Below are 22,565 nucleotides of genomic sequence, written 5' to 3' on the forward strand. Positions count from 1 at the left end.
ACAAGTTGCAGCAACGCCCTGCAACTCCTTCCCGGGAGATTTATAGCTGACGCCTGCCTCTAGGAACCATCCTGCCAACACTCTTTCATCTGAGCTTCCCCCATGTAGCTTATGTGTATGTTACGTGCCGTCAAGTCGCTTCCAACTCATGGCGACCCTATCAATAAAAGTCCTCCAAAATGTCCTGTCTTTGACAGCCTTGTTCAGATCTTGCAAACTGAGAGCTATGGCTTCTCTTGTTGGGTCTTCCTCTTTTCCTGCTGCCTTCAACTTTTCCTAGCATGACTGTCTTTTCCAGTGACTCTTGTCTTCTCATAATATGACCAAAATACGATAGCTCAGTTTAGTCATTTTAGCTTCTAGGGTCAGTTCAGGCTTGATTTGATGTAGCTTATACCGGGCAGCCAATCTCGCGCTGCGCCGGAGTTCCCGCATCTCCGTGCGCAGTCTTCTGCGGCGCCCTTCCACGGGGCTGGTGACCCTGGAGGGATGGGACCAGGGGCTGGGGCTGCTGCCTCTGGTGCAGGAGGTGCCTCTGTTCTGCCCAGTGGCTGCATCTCTGAGAGTTCCTGGGTCTGGTCTTCCTGCAGGCCCTCTGCTGACAGCCTTGGGCCAGCCACTCAGGGCCCCTCCTGCTCCTCCAAGGAGTCCTCAGTACTGTGGAGCGCAGGCTGGACCATGACACCAGGTAAATCGTATACGAGGAACAGGTCTTGGTGCTCCAATTTGGTGGAGACCGGAATATTCACTCCTGTAAGCTGATGACTCGCTCCAAAAACAGGGTCCCGCTATTAGCCACAGTACATTTCAAGCTAAGCAACAACCTGCCACCATCCTCTCACCCAAGCCCATCGCACCAACCATCACCTGCCCCCACCGCAGAGCTGCCCACAGACCCAAATGGTACCTTCTAGACACTGTCCTTTGAAATACACTTTCTGCTCCAGGCGGAATTTCTCCATCTGTTCTGACGAGGAGAAGTTGAGCTCCCGGGAGACAGCTTTACATTTCAAGATTTTCTTAGGGACTCGAGCTAGCGGAGAGGAGAGAAAAGAGGTTTAATTATTACTCGGAGGAATAAGACAAGCCCTGCGAAACGATTTAAAGCATGGGGGGTGGGGGATGCAGGAGAGGCCCCTGTCAAAGTTTGGCAGGCTTGGAAAAAGTCAATCACCTAGAAGAAGAGTTGGTTTTTATATGCCGACTTTCTCTACCACTTAAGGCACACTCAAACTGGCTTACAAATTACCTTACCTTCCCCTCCCCACAACTGATACCGTGTGAGGTAGGTGGAGCTGAGCGAGTGTGACTAGCCCAAGGTCACCCAGCTGGTTTCATGTGCTGGAGTGGGGAAACCACCCCTGTTCACCCAGATTAGCCTCTGCCACTCATGTGGAGGAGCGGGGAATCAAACCCAGTTCTCCAGATTAGAGTCCACCGCTCCAAACCACCACACCACGCTGGATCCTCACCCTCAATGGTGTTCCCTATAAGGAATCTATCAAGAGCCCATGAAGCAGGCAGCGAAATGCAGTGTTGGCATGAGCCTTTCTGAATACGAGGAGAGTCAGTAGCGGGCAGGCTTTCAACTGTTGAAACTTCTTGGCCGGAACAGACTGGCACAGTGCCCCTCAAGTCCACCACAATAGGAATGCTTGATCAGTTTGCAAGACCAGCGTATACCCACACTGTAAAGATCAGATACTGAAGCTGCTCTCTAAGTATTTGAAGGGCTGTCACTTACAGGAGAGCAAGGAGGTGTTACAGTTGGCAGCAGAGGATAGGACTCGCAATAATGGGTTTAAATTGCAGGCAGAAAGGTACTGGCTGGATATTAGGAAAAAAAATTTTACAGTAAGAGTAGTTCGGCAGTGGAATCAGCTACCTCGGGAGGTGGTGAGCTCCCCGTCACTGGCGATCTTTAAGCAGAGGCTGGACATACACCTGTCGGGGATGCTGTATGGTCCCTTCCAACTCTGTGATTCTATGATTCTAAATCAGGCTGCGCAGAGAAGAGCGGGCGAAGGAGCCAGAGACCCTACGATTCCAGAAAATGTGAGAAAAAGGACTGGCAAGGGAGTTATTCAGCACGTAACCCTTCCCGCTCAGCAGGGACGTTATCGAATTATCTTAGTTTGCTGAGTCCATTCTGCAGGCTTTAATGACATTTTCCCCCAGCCTTTTAACAACCCCCCACGTCAATTGCTAAGCAGGTTAGGAGCCCAGCGATTTTCTGCAAAAAGCGCGGGAGGGCAAAAGAGCAAAGAGAGCCGAAGGCTAAAGTGGATCTTGATAAAAGAAGCAAAAAGCCAGATTAATGGCTTGTCGGAGCATTTCCCTCCATCTGGCTTGGCATTTCCCAGTCGCGCCCAGGGATGCTCTCGGGCACGATCGGCTAAAGACCTGCTGCGTTAAGAGACGGGGAGAAGAAACCGCTAGAGGCCAGGCAAGAGAATCCGACTCTCCCCGCTGCCTGCGAAGCGTAGCGCCAGGATGAGCTGCCTGCAGCAGGGTGCTGCCTAACTTGTTCTCCCAGGGCCCCCAAAGTCCACCGAGGTATCTCATTAAAAGAGGAAAAGCGGACCCTCGGGACCTCTTAACAGTCAAGGCGTAACTAAATCTGAATTGAACAGGAATGATATATGGGGCTATTGACATGTCAAATATGGCCAGCTGACCACAGCCAAGCGCTTCCACAATGCCAAGAACGCCAGAATCGGAGAGAGTGACCTCCCCTCCTTAATTTCCTTACAGGACGGGAGCTCCCTTTGCTAGTAAGGACGGGACAGTGGTTTCATTTGCCTTGCATCGCTCAGGGACAGTCCCGGTGGAGAGCCAGCGTGGCGTAGTGGTTAAGAGCAGTGGTTTGGAGCAGTGGGCTGTAATCTAGAGAACCGGGTTTGATTCCCCACTCCTCCACAGGAGTGGCAAACTCTAATCTGGAGTATTGGGTTGGTTTCCTCACTACTACATGTGAAGCCAGCTGGGTGACCGTGGGCTAGTCACAGCTCTCTTAGAGCTCTCTCAGCCCCACCTACTTCACATGGTATCTGTTGTGGGGAGGGGAAGGTGATTGTAAGCCAGTTTGATTCTTCCTTAAGTGGTAGAGAAAGTCGGCATATAAAACCCAACTCTTCTTCTTCCTTGCCAAACGCCTCCTGCTGTCCCACTTGCGATCCCGGCAGCCATCTCAAAAATGCTTTCAAAACTTTGCTTTTTTCCAAGAAGTGCTGTTGCTTTGCTTTATTTCTGCTTTGATTTAATTTAAAAATTAATTTGGTTGACCTCGCAGAACAAAAGCCAAGGAGGAAGCGTTCAGTGAAATCATTCACAGTCACAGAAAACCTACCGGAGCGTTATTAAGAGTTCCAACAATCGCTACTGTTTAAAACAAAATTAATTTCACAATAGTACTAAATGCATTTGTTTCTGTCATTCACATAAACAGCAAGTTAAAGATTAGAGTTTTCTGTTGTTATTTTAACAAAAGTTAATGCTTCAAAAACCCCTGACCGCTAGTTAATGGATCAGCTCTTCTTCCCCCTGATCAAATAGTCATTCCTTGTATGTAAATACACTCTTCTTAAAGAAGGCAAGGAGTGTCCTGACGGATTAGATCAGGATCCACTTGATCCATCACACCTTGCAAGAATCCCTGCAGCCAGCAGCTGCTAGGTGGTCTGCTAAAGTTGGCCAGCAGTTCGCTGGTGGACTGCAATCCACTTCCTAGAGCTCCGCCTCCTGCAGCAGCTACATTTTTGGGGGGCGCTCTCTGCCCCCTCTCAAAATTCCAATGGTGACCACAGGCTCTAAAGCAGGGGTGTCGAACATAAGGACTGTGGGCCGGATCCAGCCCCTTAAGAACTCTTATCCAGCCTGCCGAGGCAGCCGCCCTCCTCCACTCTCGATCTGGGCTGGGGAGGCACGGACTGACCAGGTGACGTTTATGTCATATCTGGCCCTCGTAATAATTGCGTTTGACACCCCTGCTCCAAATGGTTTGGGGACCCCTGTTCTAGTGTGTTCTATACCCTATAACCTGCCTTGAATCTCAGCGTGAAAAGAAAGAATTATAAATAAAGTAAAATAACTACACATTTCTGGCCACCCTGGAACAGTGGCTAGAATGCTGGACTTGATCCAGAGAGACTGGGGCCCAGTCCACGCTCAGCCATGACACCCTGTGAGGAAATCTTGACCTCGGTCGCTTCAGTTGAGCATCCCTTATCCGGACATCCAGTATCCGGATGGATCCAAAAACTGGACCTTTTGAGCCAGCATGCAGGGATTACTCACAGGCCTCAGCAGCGCCACTGCTGGTTCAACATACACAAAATTGCATTGGTTCATATCTGCTGCAGCTCCCATACCTCCTTTTCTTAGATCGCCTGCACTGTGGAAATTTACAGCCCATTCCTGACCTCCAAGGACAAAAGTCCTTAAGAGGCCTAAAAGGGGCTGTGCTGGCGTCGGGGGGCCCCTGCGCCGGGGCGACTTACGCTGTGCAGAGTGGCCCTGACGCCAGTGGGGAGGCCAGGACACCGGTCTCCCTTTCAGCCCGGCACGCCGGCAAGGAGAACGACCTTGCTGCGACTGCTTTTTCTGCAGGCACAGCCTCGCTGTTCTCAATGGGGCAAAAGTTCGGCAGCCAGAAACGGGTCCGGAGGCGCCTCGGCCACGCCATCCCCAGCCGCCGAAAGGTGAGGAATGGGCGGTTAGAATGTAAGCTCACTGCAGGCAGAGAATGTCATTTTTGCCTATGCTAAAATGTTACGTACACCAACAGTGACAAACCACCATCTTGACAAACCACCATCTACCACACATCAGGCAGCCCTGAATAAGGCTGACAGCACAGGCCAGTCCCTCTCCCACAATTGCCCGTCACCAAGTAAAGGCCCAGAAATACCTTCATGTTCTACTCCTGGGACGGAGAGATCTTCTGTCCCTTGCCAGAGAATCTTCCCTGTTTCTGCATCCCGGAGATTCATCCAATTTCTGTTTGCAAAGTGGTTAAGGAAGACAGATGGTGTCTCTTAACTCCACCCACTACATTTCTTGGCCCAACCCAATCCAATCCAGTCAAACACATCAGTTGTTAAAAAGGCTGATGAAAACCTCAACCGAGTTCACTGCACGGATGTCTCTCTGCACGAAGACATGGCCTATGATTGCAATTCACAGCGATATTCTACTCTCTTGTACCACGGATGCCTTTGACTTTTGGAGGGCACCTTGACAGGTGATGATGAAGATGGTGGTGGAGGAAAAGGCCGTCAGGTCACAGCCAACTGACGGTGACCCCGTAGGGTTTTCAAGGCAAGAGACGTTCAGAGGTGGTTTGCCATTGCCTACCACTGCATAGCCTCCCTAGACTTCCCTAGCGGTCTCCCGTCCAAGTACTATCCAAGGCTGAGCATGCTTAGCTTCCGAGATCTGATGAGATTGGCTAGCTTGGTGACTAAAGGGAACCACCACCTTCAGATGCTGTAAACCCTCTGGATCCCAGTGCCTGGAGGCAACATCAGGGGAAGGCCTCGGCCTCTGTGCCCTGTTGTTGGACCTCCAGAGCAACTGGCTGGCCACTGTGTGAGAAAAGATGCTGGACTAGATGGACCACAGCTCTGATTCAGCAGGGCTCTTCTGATGTTCTTCTGAAGGCCTCGGCCTCTATGCCCTGTTGCTGGACCTCCAGAGGAACTGGTTGGCCACTGTGAGACAGGATGCGGGACTGGATGGACCCTCACTGGTCTGATCCAGCAGGGCTCTTCTGATGTTCTTATGTTCTCTTCTTAAGGCCTTGGCATCTATGTCCTGTTTGTTTGGCCTTCCAGAGGAACGGTGAAAGACAGAGTACAAGACAGGATGGACCCTCATTGGTCTGATCCCGAAGGGCTACTCTTATGTTCTTACCCTACAACCCAAAGTAGGGCAAAGATTACCTGAAGCTGCCTGAAGTTCCCAACAACAACTTGAAAGGTTCCAATCTCCCTCCAAAACACAGATGACACCCAGTTCTCCTCTGGGTCATTCAGATGTGCATTGGCAAACTGCAGACGGGCCTGTACATGTGCTGTCTTGAGCAAGGGGACCTTGCGGGCTCTGCAAGATCTCAGTCCTTTATGGCGTAGTGTGTTACCAACTGTTTTCATGGTGACTATGGTCCTAGCTGCCCTGAGATCATTGACAAGTTCCCCCCGTGTGGTTCTGGTTCATCACCGTTCTCATGATCATTGCAACTCCACGAGATGAGATCTTGCATGGAGCCCCAGACCGAGGGAGGTTGAGGGTTAGGGTTAGGATCTGGCTGGTTGATGGGGGATCAAATACTTATTTCACTCATTATAATGCACATCAATCTCTGACTTTTGTCTTCTGGGTTTCTGGGGGTTATTCTGTCTCTCACAGCTACAAGGAGGTTGAGGGTTAGGGTTAGGATCTGGCTGGTTGATAGGGGATCAAATACTTATTTCCCTCATTATAATGCACATCAATCTCTGACTTTTGTCTTCTGGGTTTCTGGGGGTTTTCCTGTTGTTATTCTGTCTCTCACAGCTACAACAAACCTACCATTAAAATTATGGACTGGTCATTTCTTCGTCAGAGGGCAAACGGGCAAATTTAGCAGGGGATCAAATACTTTCCCCCCTCACTGTATAATAAAAATATATATTTATTGGTTACTCTATTAGATAGTGTTTAGCTCAACCCCTTTGGTTTCTATTTAGGGAAGGGAGACAGAGCAAGAATCCCAGAACGGCAGGCAGAGCAGCTGCCTGAAACAGATCTAGTTAGCAGCTTAACCAAGTTGGAAAAAGTCTCCGGCGCTAAGACAAGCCAGATAACGCAGCTACTAGCAATGCCGGGACTGGACTCGCATGCATGGTTGCCTCCTAGCGCGTTTAATTGGCTTAACCGTTCTGCCATCTGAGCAGGAGAAAGACAGGACTGAAATAGAAACAGCCTTATCCGCAGAACAAGCAGAGGAGACCTGCAGGGAAGAACGAGAAGGGCGGCGAGAAGCCACCTTAACACAGCTCAAACATGAGCATCCCGTCTGGAGGAAGTTTTTGGAGGAGACTGGAGAAGGACCAAACCTGGAGTCAAGAAAGGAGACCGCTCCAAGAACCAGGGATCGGAGGGGAGGGAAGAAACCCAACGGCATGAGCACCCGCAACTTGGAAAAGGTGTCTAGAGATGTCAAAGGTCATATCACGGCCAATCCCTCAACCAGGCAGATTAGGGTGAACGGTGGACTGAATTGGAATTGCTTCACCTTGTTTGTATTCCCTTATCTAGTGGGCCAGCAAAGTCTTACTGCAAACCGTGCTTCGTACACAGGAATCCATAATATTAGAAATATGATGAAGAAGAAGAGTTGGTTTTTATATGCCGACTTTCTCTACCGCTTAAGGAAGAATCAAACCAGCTTACAATCTCCTTCCCTTCCCCTCCCCTCCCCACAACAGACACCCTTTGAGGTAGGTGAGGCTGAGAGAGTGTGACTAGCCCAAGGTCACCCAGCTGGCTTCATGCGTAGGAGTGGGGAAACAAATCCAGTTCACCAGATTAGCCTTCCCCACACACGTGGAGGAGTGGGGAATCAAACCCGGTTCTTCAGATCACTGCTCCAAACCACTGCTCTTATCCACTACACCATGCTCGCTCTGTTTGTAGCTAGTGTAACTTATTGGAAAATGAAGCTGGGTGGCTCAAAACTGGCTGGTTGATCATGGGAGTCGTAGTGTGAAACATGAAGGGAAGAAGAATTGGTTTTTATACCCTAATTTTCTCCGCCTTTAAGGAGTCTCAAAAGTACATTCGCCTTCCCTTCATCTCCCCACAACAGACACCTTGAGAGGTAGATGGGGCTGAAAGAGTTTGGAGAGAACTGTGACTAACCCAAGGTCACCCAGCTGGCTTCATGGGTCGGAGTGGGGAATCCAACCCGGTTCAACAGATTAGCCTCCACCGCTCATGTGGAGGAGCAAAGAATCAAACCCGGTTCTCCAGATCTGAGTCCACCGCTCCAAACCAAAGGAGGAAGGCCAAAGAGGGCCTTTCAAACTGTATACGCCAGGGATCCCCAACCTCTTTGAGCCTGTGGGCACATCTGGTTTTTCTTCTCTCCCCCATCATTGTTGTCTCAAATGTTGGGGAGCAAATAGAGAACAGTTCTCTATTTGAAGGTTGTTCTGGCCTGGTCCACCGGATGGGTCATACAACAGCTATTACAATTGCTTGATCGAAACTAGGTTTTAAATTTGGTCTTATCGTTAACCCATACTCAGTTATTCTGCATTGTTTTTAATTTGTATGTACTAAAATAAGACAAAATGCACTTAAGGCTCTGGAATAACCAATCTATGATTAGAATCCCTACTGTTTTATGCGTACCTTGGAGGATTTTATCCCTTTATTCTAGTTTTTAATCTCCACTACATTTTTATCTTTTGTATTATCAGTTCAGCCCTGACCTGGATGGCCCAGGCTAGCCTGAACTCGTCAGATCTCAGAAGCTAAGCAGGGTCAGCCCTGGTTAGTATTTAGATGGGAGACCACCAAGGAAGTCCAGGGTTGCTGTGCAGAGGAAGGCACTGGCAAACCACCTCTGTTAGTCTCTTGCCTTGAAAACCCCATAAGGGATCGCCATAAGTCGGCTGCGACTTGACGGCACTTTACACACACACACACACACACATTATCAGTTCATAACTATTTATGTATGTATTTAATTACAATTTTGTGGAATATTTGATGGTCTATGACTGCAAATAAAGTCTGTTGTTGTTTGTTAAATTTGTATGTACTACGTACGTCTCAACTTGTGGGAGGCAGCTCTGAGCTCTGCTTGGTGGGGGAGAGTGAAATATAAAACAAACAAACAGACAAATTCTGTCAAGCCATGGGGGGCACAGCAACAAAACGGCTGCCCCAGGAGGCGAAGCCAGCCACATAAAGAGCGCCACAGCTTAACTTCGGTAACGCAGTGCAGATCCTTGTGCCGCGGTGGCAGCAAAGGGCCTGCAAGACAGAGCTTTTCTGCCGGGCCTATAGTTGAGGGGAGCCGCAGATATTACAATCGCTGGCCTCCCTACACTCGCATTATGTGCGCTGCTGGATCGATCGGAGGGGGGGGCGCCTACCTATTTGCTTGACCAACGTGATTAGATAGTGAGCGCCATCATGGGATTTTGTTTGTTTGTAAGGAGAGCTAGTGTGGTGTGGAAAGCCAGTGTGGTGTAGCGGTTAAGAGCGGTGGTCTCTGATCTGGAGAACCGGGTTTGATTCCCCACTCCTCCATATGAGCGGCGGAGGCTAATCTGGTGAACTGGGTTGGTTTCCCCACTCCTCCACACGAAGCCAGCTGGGTGAACTTGGGCTAGTCACACTCTCTCAGCCCCCCCTACCTCACAGGGTGTCTGTTGTGGGGAGGGGAAGGGAAGGGGAATGTAAGCCGGTTTGATTCTCTCTTAAGTGGTAGAGAAAGGTGGCATATAAAAACCAACTCTTCTTCTTCTGTGTTTTATTGTTTTAAGTTTAATATTATTGATGGAAGTTTTAAATGATGTAACCCGCCCTGAGCCTGAGTTTTGGCTGGGGAGGGTGGCCTAGAAATTGCAAAATAATACACACATAAATAAATAAAGCTGATGCCAACGCAACACATTTAAACATCTGCGCAGCCAATCGAATCTCCAGTGGCCAATCAGAAACCTTGCTGGGTAAAAGCCTCACCTGGCCCCACCCGCTTCCTAAAAACACTTGGCAGGTGCCAGAAAAAGTGTTAGTGGGCGCCATGGTGCCCACGGGTACCTCGCTGGGGACCCCTGGTGTATGCGATCAGCTCATGAGCAGATTGCCCTTTATAAAGGGGGCGGCTGGAAAAAATCGAAGATCACAGAAGTCTCGAAGAAATCAGCCATCTCGGCCTTCTGGAAGCATTTTGCAGAAGAGGAAAAGCAGAGGATTAGATCAGGGGTGGGGAACGTCAGGCCCGGGGGCCGTTTAAGGCCCGCGAAATCATTTGGTCTGGCCCTTTGTGGGTCCTGGCAGATCTCTAGCTCAGAAGGATCTAAGACTGGTGATCTGCCCCCTCCCGCGGACAGGAATAGCCTCTATTCAAGGCGGATGTGAGTTTGTTTTGCCGAGAAAAGGAACTTTTTCCCTCTTGCAGAAGAGTCCTTAGTTATGGAGCTGCTAGGACCGCCCAAGAAACTGTGTTAATCCTTTCCCACCTGGGCCATGGAGAAATATATTCCCTCTGTACTACAAGAGGGCTGAGGGAGGAAGTGGCAACAATGGAGGGGTTAAAGGGGGCAGGGCCAGAATGTGCGGGAAGGGTGGGGGAGTTCTTAGCCAGTGTGTCCTCATTTCATCCCTGCAGGTGGAGGTAGCAGGAGCCGGCTGTAGAATCTAGCCCCGACCATGTGGAGCAGGAGCAACTCCGGTGTGCGGCGGGACGGCTATGCCTGGTTGGTGCAATGGACCATCCTGTGCCACCAGGTGGGCAAGTGCGCCACCAGTTGCATGAATGCCTACTTGGCCCGGGGGGGCGTCTGGGGCAGCTGCCTGCTTGGGGATTGGTCGGCTAATTTTTAAGTTGATAATTTTGTATGGCCCGCGAATGATGTTATAAATATCCACATGGCCCTTAGCGGAAAAAAAGGTTCCCCAGCCCTGGATTAGATGGAGGCAGGGAAAAGAAATAGTTTGGGGGGGGGGGAGGAAACTGTGATCATTTTTGCCCTACAGCCTTAACCTGTGAAACCACGTTCACAGCCATTAACCACTGACAAAAGTATCAAATTGCAAGAGGAAGCTGAGATGCCAGCGAGAGCAACATGACCAAAGCACTGAAACCATCCCGTTTCAGGCGGGACCAAAACAGCTCTAATTGCTTTTTCCATTCATTTCCCTCCACAGGACAAAACGGAGGTGCATCTGAGAGTATTTCTCCCACGACAATGCCATCAAACGCACTCGCTCAGGGGAGACGCCCACTGCGCGGTATGAAACGACTTCCCCAGCGCTTGATTTCTAAACCCAGGGAAAGGCAGACGTTCGGCACAAATGATTTTCACTTTCTGCAAGGCGCCCAGGAGTTACAGAAGAGAAACGCTCAGGAAATTTGACAAACGCACTAGCTTGGAAAATTCAGGAGGCCAAAAAAGGCCCTGCCCGGCAGCCTCAGTTAATTTTGTGGAGGCTTACGTAAGGGGACAGAGGGAGAAAGGCAGGGTATAAGTGAAGTACAAAAAATAATAAATTACCACTGATGGATTGAATAAACTGGGGAGAAATTGGGGAGAAAGGCAGGTTATAATAAATTGGGGGGAAAGGCAGGGTATAAATGAAGTAACAAAAATAATCAATTACCCCTGATGGGTTGAAGGAAAGGGCATCTATAATTTACTTTCATTTTTATTCCCTGTTGCTGGAAATCACAGCATCAGGCAAGTCCAACAGATATTTCCGCGAACTCCCCCGCCCCCTGTGAGCAGCTAGCTCTCGCGTCATGCCTGATAGCTCATGAAATCCCCTTTAGCTTCACGACATGGCTTTCCCTGGGGTCGCGAGACAAGGGGAGCAGTTTTAGATGAACAAGCCTGAAGCCCCTCGGGCTCAGGCACCGGTTCTGTGGTCCTTTGGGCCTGGGTTGGAGTACACAGACATGCCGCGAAATGCTCAGCCAGGTGTAACAGCGCCAGCTACTTGTGACCACATGAAGTCTCTTAGTCCATAAAAGTCAGTATTGTCTACTCAGACCAGCAGCAGCTCTCCAGGGTCACAGAGGCCTTTCACATCACCTACCTGCCTAGTCCCTTTAACTGAAGATGCCGGGGACTGAACCTGGGACCTTCTGCATGCCGAGCAGATGCTCTACCACTCAGCCACAGCCCCTCTCCATGGCTCTCCAGGATCTCAGGCTGAGGTCTTTCACACCACCTACTTGCCTAGTCACTTTAACTGGAGATGCTGGGAATCGAACTTGGGACCTTCTGCATGCCAAGCAGATGCTCTGCCACTCAGCCACGGTCCCTCCCCTTCTCAGTCTTAAGGCGGCCAGCCACACCCAGGCACCAGGTGACAAGATGCCAGCAATTTGTCCAGGTTTGTACAAGGGAAAGAAATGATGGCACAGGAGGGCTAGAAAGATCCTCGCCTTGACGCCAACCTTGATTTTCTCTTATTTTTCCCCCATCAAATTTTTAGAGACCAGCCTTATGCAGGTTGGAGGAGTGTTGGAGGAGAGTGTTATGGATACCACAGACTGCCAAAAAAACAAATCGTGGGTTATAGATCCAATCAAGCATGAACTGACCCTAGAAGCTAAAATGACTAAACTGAAGCTATCGTATTTTAGTCACATTATGAGAAGACAAGAGTTACTGGAAAAGACAGTCATGCTAGGAAAAGTTGAGGACAGCAGGAAAATAGGAAGACCCAACAAGAGATGGATCGACTCAATAAAGGAAGCCACAGCCCTCAATTTGCAAGACCTGAGCAAGGCTGTTAAAGATGGGATGTTTTGGAGGACACAGATTCACAGGGTCGCCATGAGTTGGAAGCGACCTGACGGCACTTAACGCACACACACACTTATGCACGTTACAAAAAGGGACACTCCAATCCATCAGCGCCATCCCGAAGCCTGGCTTCCAGAATTGCTTTTGCCTCGAGATATATGTAGTCAGCATTACCCCTATCCTAGCAGTTTCCAGGACTGCTGCCCAACATTTTCCTCCAGCGGCACAAACACGCTTCCCGCTCACAGCGTTAGCAGGCCAGCACGCCCGCTCTGAGTCTCGCTCAACGTTTCCTTTCTGCAGAGCCAGCGTTTTCCCCAAACCACATCCAAGGCGTTTCAAAACGGCAGCATTTCAGGCACCAAAGGGCAAAGCTAGAAAGTCTGGCAGAGGTCAGGAACTGGAGAGAATCACTCAGAAAAGCTGCTGCCGGCCAAGTAGGAGCTCATCAGGCCAGAAAGGGAAGAGGAGAGGCAGCACTTGCGGGAAGAGAGCCTGACAAAAGGGGACTACGTGCCTGCCTGAAGCAGGGAGACACTGCTAAAAACTCCAGCGGCACTGCTAAAAACAACCACAATCTTTGAGCGCCTGTTGTCACGCAGAAGAGGCTGGGTAGAGTTCTTGGGTGCAAAGGGGGTAGCCGCGATAAGTCTCTCGTAACCAAGATGATGATGAAGAGTTGGTTTTTATATGCCGACTTTCTCTATCACTGAAGGAAGAATCAAACCGGCTTAGAATCACCTTCCCTTCCCCGCCCCAAAACAGACACCCTGTGTGTGAGGTAGGTGGGGCTGAGAGAGCTGTGACTAGCCCAAGGTCACCCAGCTGGCTTCATGTGTAGGAGTGGGGAAACCAACCCAGTTCACCAGATTTAGCGTCTGCCGCTCATGTGGAATAGTGGGGAATCAAGCCCGGTTCTCCACATCCGAGTCCACCGCTCCAAACCACTGCTCTTAACCACTACAACACGCTGGCTCAAAAAAAACAACAACCCACAGCAGCACCGTAGACTAATGGCATCTATTTCAGCATGAGCTTTTGTGGGTCACAGCCCACAAATAGATATGTGATGGAATATAGCACAGTTAGATACGCGATGGAAACATTGTACTGGGAAAATATTATGGGGCAGGTGGGTGGGGTGAGGATCCGTCACATCTCTGATGAAGTGGGCTGAGACCCATGAAAGCTCTTATTGAAATAAATATTGTTAAGAGCCAGCATGGTGTAGTGGTTAAGAGTGGTGGTTTGGAACGGTGGACTCTGATTTGGAGAACCGGGTTTGATTCCCCCACTCCTCCATATGAGCGGCAGGGTCTAATCTGGTGAACCGGGTTGGTTTCCCCACTCCTACACATGAAGCCAACTGGGTGACCTTGGGCTAGTCACAGTTCTCTCTGAACTCACTCAGCCCCACCTACCTCACAAGGCGTCTGTTGTGGGGAGAGGAAGGGAAGGGGAGTGTAAGCTGGTTTGAGACACCTTATAGGTAGAGAAAATCAGGGTATAAAAACCAACTCTTCTTTTACTTCTTGATGGACCAGCAGTATAAGGCAGATTCATGCGTGTCTGCAGGCTTTTTAGGCGTTTTTGTTGACATTTCGTTCCTGAGTTCAGGGTTTTAAAAGTCCTGCTTTCATTTTGTTCCTCTCTCCCCTTTGTTTTATGGTTCTTGTTTTCAAATTGAAAGGGGTTTTCTGCTTCAGTAAATCTGTCAGTCTTTATGCTGCCCTACAACCCTCTGTTGGTTTTCCCAGGGCTATCTCACTGGAGTTTTTAAGAGATGAAATCGACTGCATTTCGCTAATACTGCAAGCTGCTTTAGGGACAGGATACAAAGCTAATGAAACAAAAATTGTTAGAAGCCGCCTTGAACCACAACGAAAGGTGGGGTATAAATGTTTTAATTACTGAACAACCTCCCCAGGAAGGTCGCCTGGGCCCACCACTGTTAAGCAATAGGAGGCAAATAAAGACAGTTTTATTTAGGACTGCATTTGGTTTCGTTTTTATTTACTGGCAGTCCTCAACCTGAGGAAGAAATAAGGAAGAATCAAACCAGCTTACAATCACCTTCCCTTCCCCTCCCCACAACAGACACCCTGTGAGGTAGGTGGGGCTGAGAGAGCTGTGACTAGCCCAAGGTCACCCAGCTGGCTTCATATGTAGGAGTGGGGAAACCAACCCTTACTGGCAGTGCTTAACCTGAGATTTTAAATTGCAGTAATGGGCTTTATTGTTGTTTTTACTGTGTTTGTAATAATATTTTATTTATATCGCAAGCTGCCTTGATTTCCACAAGAGAGAAAGGCGGCTAATAACATTTTAAATAAAATAAATAAATATTTTTGTTGCACGAACCAACTTGTGCAGATTCTTTGTGAAGAGGGAACCATCTAGCAGCAAAAGCCTCACAGGTATGAAGCGCTCGTCCTCCAGTGGAACTGGAACTTCACATACAGAACCCAAAGAAGAATGGAAACAGTCAAGGACAGAATGTCTCATGTCTCTTACAACTGGAAAATATTTTCAAGGCCCAAAATGGCTTGGGGACAGGATACCTGAAGGACTGTCTCTCCCTCTCCCCCCCCCCCCCCCATACTATCCAGACTGACAGCTAAGGTCTACCTCTCAAGCCTGGCTCTCTGTGCCCCAGGGCATTTTCTGTGGTGGCCCCTCACCTTTGGAACGCCCTCCAAAGCCAGCGTGGTGTAGTGGCTAAGAGTGGTGGTTTGAGAGCAAGCATGGTGTAGTGGTTAAGAGCAGTGGTTTGGAGCAGTGGACTCTAATCTGGAGGACCTGGTTTGATTCCCCACTCCTCCACATGAGCAATGGACACTAATCTGGTGAACCGGTTGGTTTCCCCATTCCGCCACACGAAGCCTGCTGGGTGACCTTGGGCTAGTCACAGCTCTCTTTGAGCTCTCTCAGCCCCACCTACCTCATAGGGTGTCTGTTGTGGGGAGGGGAAGGGAAGGTGATTGTAAGTTGGTTTGATTCTTCCTTAAGTGGTGTTGAAAGTCGGCATATAAAAACCAACTCTTCTTCTTCAGGCTGGCAGCAGCTCAGTCAAAAACAAAAGTCTTTCCCGTCACCTCCTACTTGATCCTTTTTAGGACTGAACCCGAGATCTTCCGCACGCCAAGCAAATGCTGCACCAAAAAGCGGCTGCAGCAGCAGCAGGATTGCAGAGTCCAAACGCAGACAAGCGCCGTGACTCATTCCCAACAGAAGGAACTGGCAAAAGTATTACCTTTCTAAGAATCTGACGCTAATTTTAACAGCTGTAATGCAACAACAACAACAAAACCTCAAGTCTGTGTTGGTTAATGGTGTAATCCTAAAGTGACAGATCACGATGGGGCAGCCGTGGTAGTCTGTCTGTAGCAGTAGAAGTGAGAAGTGACTTGGGAAATCTCATACCCTGCCAAAAAAAAATGTTTTTGTTTGTCTTTTAAGGTGCTACTGGACTCTTGCTCTTTTTTAACCCTAAAGTGAGTTACTCTAGTCTAAGCCCATTCATTTCAATGGGCTTAGACGGGGATAACTCTGCATAGCTGTAAATCAGTCTTGCCAAGAGCCGTCACCACCACATGCCTACAATGGTAATATTATCACAGTGACTATGATTTTAGACAGATCGTGAGAGGGAGGGCAGGAAGGAATAAGCCAGTGCTCGGATCTTGTGGCCCTTTCTTACATGCCCACAGTAATGCCAAATTGCCACTTTGGGGCCAGGAAGCCATTTTCCTGCAGGCCAGATTGGCCCAGGGGTCCTGGGGTTGTTTTGCCCTCCTCTGGGCATAGAGCAGGGGTCACCAGGCGGAGGGGGAAGGTAGTTGTGAATTTCCTGCGTTGTGCAGGGGGTGGGACCCTTGAGGTCCCTTCCAGCTCTATGTTTCCGTGCTGAGGACAATAGCTCGCTCTGCTCTTCCACACACATATACGGGCTCTCCAAGCCAGCTGCTGCTTCTTATATTCCACCACTTCTGGCTTCAACGCTGCTAGTTGTCTTCTCTTGGGGAGGGGCTGTGGCTCAGTGGCAGAGCATCTGCTTGACAGGCAGAAGGTCCCAGGTTCAATCCCCGGCATCTCCAGTTAAAGGGACTAGGCAAGTAGGTGCTGTGAAAGACGTCTGCCTGAGACCCTAGAGAGCCGCTGCGGTCTGAGTAGACAATACTGACTTTAGTGAACCAAGGGTCTGATTAAGCGTAAGGTAGCTTCACGTGTTCATGGATCCCACCTGCATGCGTCTCTCTACACCTGTCCGCCAACGAAGCAACTCATGCACCTAATAGAGTGGGTTCTAGTCCCTCTGAGAGTGTGCAACAAATAGAATGGTTTGCCTCAGTTATCATTTGCTATTTTCAAAAGCAAAAGGGCTTTTCCGCACTCCAACAGGGCTTATCTAGCGTGAGTCATCTCTCTAGACCAGGGGTGTCGAACTCATTTGTTACAAGGGCCGGATATGACATAAATGTCACTTGGTTGGGCCAGGCCATGCCCCACCAGCCCCGATTGGGAGTGTGTGTGTGTGGGGGGGGGGCACCTGGCTCAGCTGACTTGCGGGCCGGAAAAGCGCTCTCAAGGGGTTGGATCCGGCCCGCGGGCCATGTTTGACACCCCTGCTTTAGCCCATGTACAGTTTAGCCCAGAACACCCCCCCCAGAGGACACAACACATGAAGCTGCCTTGTACTGAATCAGATCCTCGCTCCATCAAAGTCAGTATTGTCTACTCAGACCGGCAGTGGCTCTCCAGGGTCTCAGGCCGAGGGTCTTTCACATCACCTACTTGCCTAAGTCCCTATAACTGGAGATGCCGGGGATTGAACCTGGGACCTTCTGCATGCCAAGCAGATGCTCTACCACTGAGCCACAAACCCTCAAAAACCAACCCGTTCATTCATTCCAACCACATGACACACTGGCCTGCAAACAGGGTGGAATCTCTGCGGCAACTCCACGCACCCTCCTAAACGTCAAAGCAAGTATTCCACCCCCTCCGCGGCAGCAGCAGCAGCACACCTGGGAGAGAAAACATGACAGAAAGTCAGTCTCACCGGGGAGAGCTGCTTGCCTCACCAGCGAGTGGCACGTTGGCACCATGGCAATAGGCACCAGAGAGGGAGCCATGCTATTTTAAAAAGTATATCTGGATAAACATGGTCCAAGCAGCCACAATGCCAGACAGATACGGGCTTCCTGCCACAAGGAATGTTTATTTTAAACATTTTTTTATGCTGCCCTTTCTACCCGAATGGGGTCCACAAGGCAGCGAACATAAAAGAAACACTGAAACATCTGAGCAATTAAAAATACAGTTAAAAATACATAAAGTAATTCAATTAAAAAACACAAACAGAAGAAGGAGGAGGAGGAGGAGAACAGAGTTGGTTTTTATATGCTGACTTTCTCTGCCACAAGGAAGAATCAAACCAGCTTACAATCACCTTCCCTTCCCCTCCCCACAACAGACAACCTGTGGGGTAGGTGGGGCTGAGAGAGCTCTAAGAGAACTGTGACTAGCCCAAGGTCACCCAGTGTAGGAGTGGGGAAACCAACCCGGTTCACCAGATTAGAGCCCACCACTCCAAACCACCGCTCTTAACCACTAGACCACGCTGGAGTGTCAGTAACCACTATTGGAGGTATGCCAGATGAAACAAAAGAAGCATTCACCTGCTGGTGAAAGACAATAAGAGAGGGAGATGGATAAATCTCCCCGGGGAGGGAGATCTGAAGTTTCGGTGCCACAACACAGAAGGCCCTTTCTCAGGTTGCCACTTGTCTAGCTTCAGACGGGAAGGGCAACTGAAGCAGGGCCTCCGAAGACAACCGGAGTGTACAGGAAGGTTTGTATGAGAGGAGGGGGCCCTTAAGGTATGTTGGTCCCAGGCCATACGGGGCTTTAGAAGCAGAAGAAGAGTTGGTTTTCATATGCTGACTTTCTCTACCACTTAGGGGAAACTCAAACCAGCTGACAAACTCAAACCCTTCCCCTCCCCATAACAGACACCCTGTGAGGTAGGTGGGGCTGAGAGAGCTCTAAGAGAGCTGTGACTAGCCCAAGGTCACCCAGCTGGCTTCCAGTGGAGGAGAGGGGAAACCAACCCAGTTCACCAGATTAGCGTCCGCCGCTCATGTGGTGGAGTGGGGATTCAAACTTGGTTCTCCAGATTAGAGACCACAGCTCTTAACCAATTCACCATGCTGGCTCTTTAAAGCTCTATACCAGCACCTCGAATTGAGCCCGGAAGCAAACTAGAAGTCAGTGTAGATGGAACAAGCCTGGAGCAATGTGAACACAAACCCAGCTAGACGCTGAAGCCAGCAGTTTATGAAACTCCTGTGAGATCCTAGCATCTGGAATTGCTTTTCCCCACACACACACACAAGTGCCAGAACCGCCTTCTGGGAATACACCAAAGGACCGGTGATGCCATGGTAGGGATGCTAATTAGCCCATAAGGACCCGCCTTTGTAGCAGAAGCACAATCTGAACTATTGCAGTGTGGCGGGGCAAGGGGAGGAGTGCAGGGCCCTCCCCCAGCCCTCTCTCCTTCTCGAGACCCCAGAGGCAGGCTGGGCATTCAAGCTAGCGAATCTAATAATGCGCCGAGTGGGCCACATGGGGATCTATCTCGCTAAGCCAGTGCCCTAAACACGAATCGTTCCGAGAGGATGAGACTCTCGGGCATTTGACGAGCATCTCTAGCCAATTCTTCATGTATTTCAGGGTGTCAGGGAAGCCCAGAGAAGAAGAAGAGTTGGTTTTTATTTGCCGACTTTCTCTTACCACTTAAGGAAGAATCAAACCGACTTACAATCACCTTCCCCTCCCCACAACAGACATCCTGGGAGGTAGGTGGGGCTGAGAGAGCTGTGACGAGCCCAAGGTCACCCAGCTGGCTTCATGTGTAGGAGTGGGGAAACCAACCCGGTTCACCAGATTAGCCTCCAACACTCATGTGGAGGAGTGGGGAATGCAGATAGGTCTCACTCATGTACAGATTTCATCTTGTCGAAATCTCACAGCGGGCTTGGCAGTCACATCCCGCCTGCATCTCCTCTCTCTTCCTCTCTCTCTCTTCCTCTCTCTCTCTCTCTCTCTCTATATATATATATATATATATTATTAATTTTTATAACATAACACATAAAACAAACAAATACAATAAAAATAATATATAAAAAAATTAACAAAAGAAAATACAAAAGAGTATGTATATATACTTATTAATACATTCGTAGTTACAAAATTATAAAGACCAAAAAGATACCCCTTTGCCCTCCACGCACCTTAAAAAAGTGACCCATCACCCGACTTCCGAAGAAGTGTCTTAACAGTTTTAAAAATATCCATTAACAGTAAAAAATAAGAATATTAAAACTAGTTTCTATAACTCACTAATTAAAGTAGTAAAATCCATTTTTGCCAGTTTAGCCCAATATGTGACGGCCTTTGCCCAAGTTTTTTTTTATTCTTCCATATCTTTTCCATGTAGGAATTACTGCCTGCATCTCCTGAGCAAAATAAAAATCCAGATCGGCTGGCAGACCTGCTATGGCTCACGGCTCAAAGCTCGTGCCGACAAAGGAACCGGTGTCTTATCTGCTGACGAAGCACCACAACAGGGCAATCTCTCTCTCTGAGACTTAGAAGGGACCAGTCTCTGCACAAAACATTCAGACAGCACGGCGAGTGCCGGGCGCCCTTTGCATTTCGAAAATCGAAATCCCATATGGAGATTAACTCAACTTCTGCAACTCTCAAGAAATCCAGCAAGCTTGAAACCTGCGTGCTCATTCTGACTAATGGGTTTCTGCTCTCAGTGGTCATGGGGAGGAGCAGACAGCTCTGCAGATTCCCACACCCCTGGCAACTGCTATTCAATCACTCCCCAGTTTAGGACTTCACAAGCACTATGTACTAGCACAAAGCTTCTTAAACTGTGGGTCACGACCCCATATGAGGTCATATAACTGAATGTGGGGGTCGCGAAAAATTTGGCAACAGTAAAAGGTTTCTGAACATTATCAGTATATGTTTGATTTGTATACCTATTTTATATACCTATATACCTGGGGTCACATAAAAATGTTTTGGGCGAAAAGGGGTCACGAGTGGGAAAAGTTTAAGAAGCCCTGTTAGCAGACCAATTTTCACAGCCATAACGTTAGAAAATTATTTTCCTCCACACATATACACACATGAAGCTGCCTTCTATTGAATCAGACCCTTGGTCCATCAAAATCAGTATTGTCTACTCTGACAGCGGTTCCCCAGGGTCTCAGGCAGAGGTCTTTCACCTCACCTATTGCCCTAGTCGCTTTAACTGGAGATGCCGGGGATTGAACCTGGGACCTTCTGCATGCTAAGCAGATGCTCTCCCACTGAGCCACGGCCCCTCCCCTAAAGTCATCAGCACTCACATGGTCACACATGAAGCTGCCTTATACTGAATCAGACCCTTGGTCCATCAAAGTCAGTATTGTCTACTCAGACTGGCAGTGGCTTTCCGGGGTATCAGGCAGAGGTCTATTCACATCACCTACTTGCCTGGTCCCTTTAACTGGAAATGCCTGGGATTGAACCTGGGACTTTCTGCAAGCCAAACAGATGCTCTACCAAGGAGCCACAGCCCCTCCCCAGCACACAGACCTTTTTGGCAAGTGCCTGAGTTTCGAAGAACATTGAATTCCACCCCTCATGCACCTCCAACAGAACAGTGTTCAGACTCAAAAAACTGAAAAGCGACAAAAGCCAGTCCTCAAACCTTTGGAGACAAGCTGCAGGCCAGCTGTATGGCAGGCACAGTGGGCAGAGCCTTCTTCCCAACTGCCCAGCACAGCCCTGCTCCACGTCAAACCACGGCTAAAGCACGGGCACTTTTTTCTCCCTGTCCCCAAATGCTAGAACTCGAGGGCATCCAATGAAGCTGATGGGCAGTGGATTCAAGAAGGGCAAAAGGAAGAAGAAAAAGAAGAAGAGTTGGTTTTTATATGCCGACTTTCTGTACCCCTTAAGGGAGACTCAAACCTGCTTACAATCTCCTTCCCCTCCCCACAACAGACACCTTGTGAGGTAGGTGGGGCTGACAGAGCTGTGACTAGCCCAAGGTCACCCAGCTGGCTTCGTGTGTAGGAGTGGGGAAACAAATCCAGTTCACCAGATTAGCGTCTGCTGCTCATTTGGAGGAGTGGGGAATCAAACCCATAGAATAGACGGCTTTAAAGGGGGATTAGACAGGCTCATGGAGGAAAGATCCATCGGTGGCTAGTACTGGCTATGGTGACTAAAGAGAACCTCCATATCCAGAGGCAGTCATCCTTCGAATCCCAGTGCCAAGAGGCAGTATCAGGGGACAGCCTCGGCCTCTGTGCCCTGTGGTTGGCCCTCCAGAGGAACTGGTTGGCTACAGTGTGATACAGGCAGCTGGACTAGATGGACCACTGGTCAGATCCAGCAGGTCTCTTCTGATGTTCTTAAGAAGGCCTGGGCCTCTGTGCCATGTTGTTGGACCTCCAGAGGAACTGGTTGGTCACTGTGTGAGACAGGATGCTGGACTAGATGGACCACTGGTCGGATCCAGCAGGGCTCTTCTGATGTTCTTAAGAAGGCTCTTCTGATGCTCTCAAGAAGGCCTCTGTGCCCTGCTGCTGGATCTCCAGAAGAACTGGTTGACCACTGGGTGAGGCAGGATGCTGGATCAGATGGACCCTCACTGGTTTGACCCAGCAAGGCTCTTCTTACGTTCTTCTCAGTCCTGCACAGTGCAATCCTAAGCAGAGTCACAGCCTTCTAAACCCAGTGACGAACTCTCGTCAAGGATTTAGATCACGATGGATAGCCGTGTTAGTCTGTCACCAGCAGCAGAAAAGAGTAGGAGTCCAGTAGCACCTTAAAGACTAATTTCTGGCAGGGTATGAGCTTTCTTGAGTCACAATTCACTTCTTCAGATACAGCTAGAATGTGAGTCCTTCTATTCTTAAGCAGAGAGGAGTGAATTAGACACGCAATGGCAATGTAAAT

General features: G+C 49.3%; 1 protein-coding gene across 1 annotated transcript in view; it reads right to left on the reverse strand.

The window, feature by feature from the left end:
- The window catches only part of PDE6D (phosphodiesterase 6D), a 40,279-nt gene that overhangs the window by 4,402 nt on the left and 13,312 nt on the right, over positions 1-22,565 (reverse strand). Inside the window, exons 2-3 of the mRNA XM_056850127.1 lie at positions 4,910-4,998; positions 908-1,033 (exon numbers count right to left, since the gene is read on the reverse strand). Of these exons, the coding sequence (XP_056706105.1) occupies positions 908-1,033; positions 4,910-4,998 (215 nt within the window). The remainder of the gene's footprint in view (positions 1-907; positions 1,034-4,909; positions 4,999-22,565) is intronic.

Source organism: Euleptes europaea, chromosome 5 (assembly GCF_029931775.1).
Source record: "Euleptes europaea isolate rEulEur1 chromosome 5, rEulEur1.hap1, whole genome shotgun sequence".
NCBI classification, from domain to species: domain Eukaryota; kingdom Metazoa; phylum Chordata; class Lepidosauria; order Squamata; family Sphaerodactylidae; genus Euleptes; species Euleptes europaea.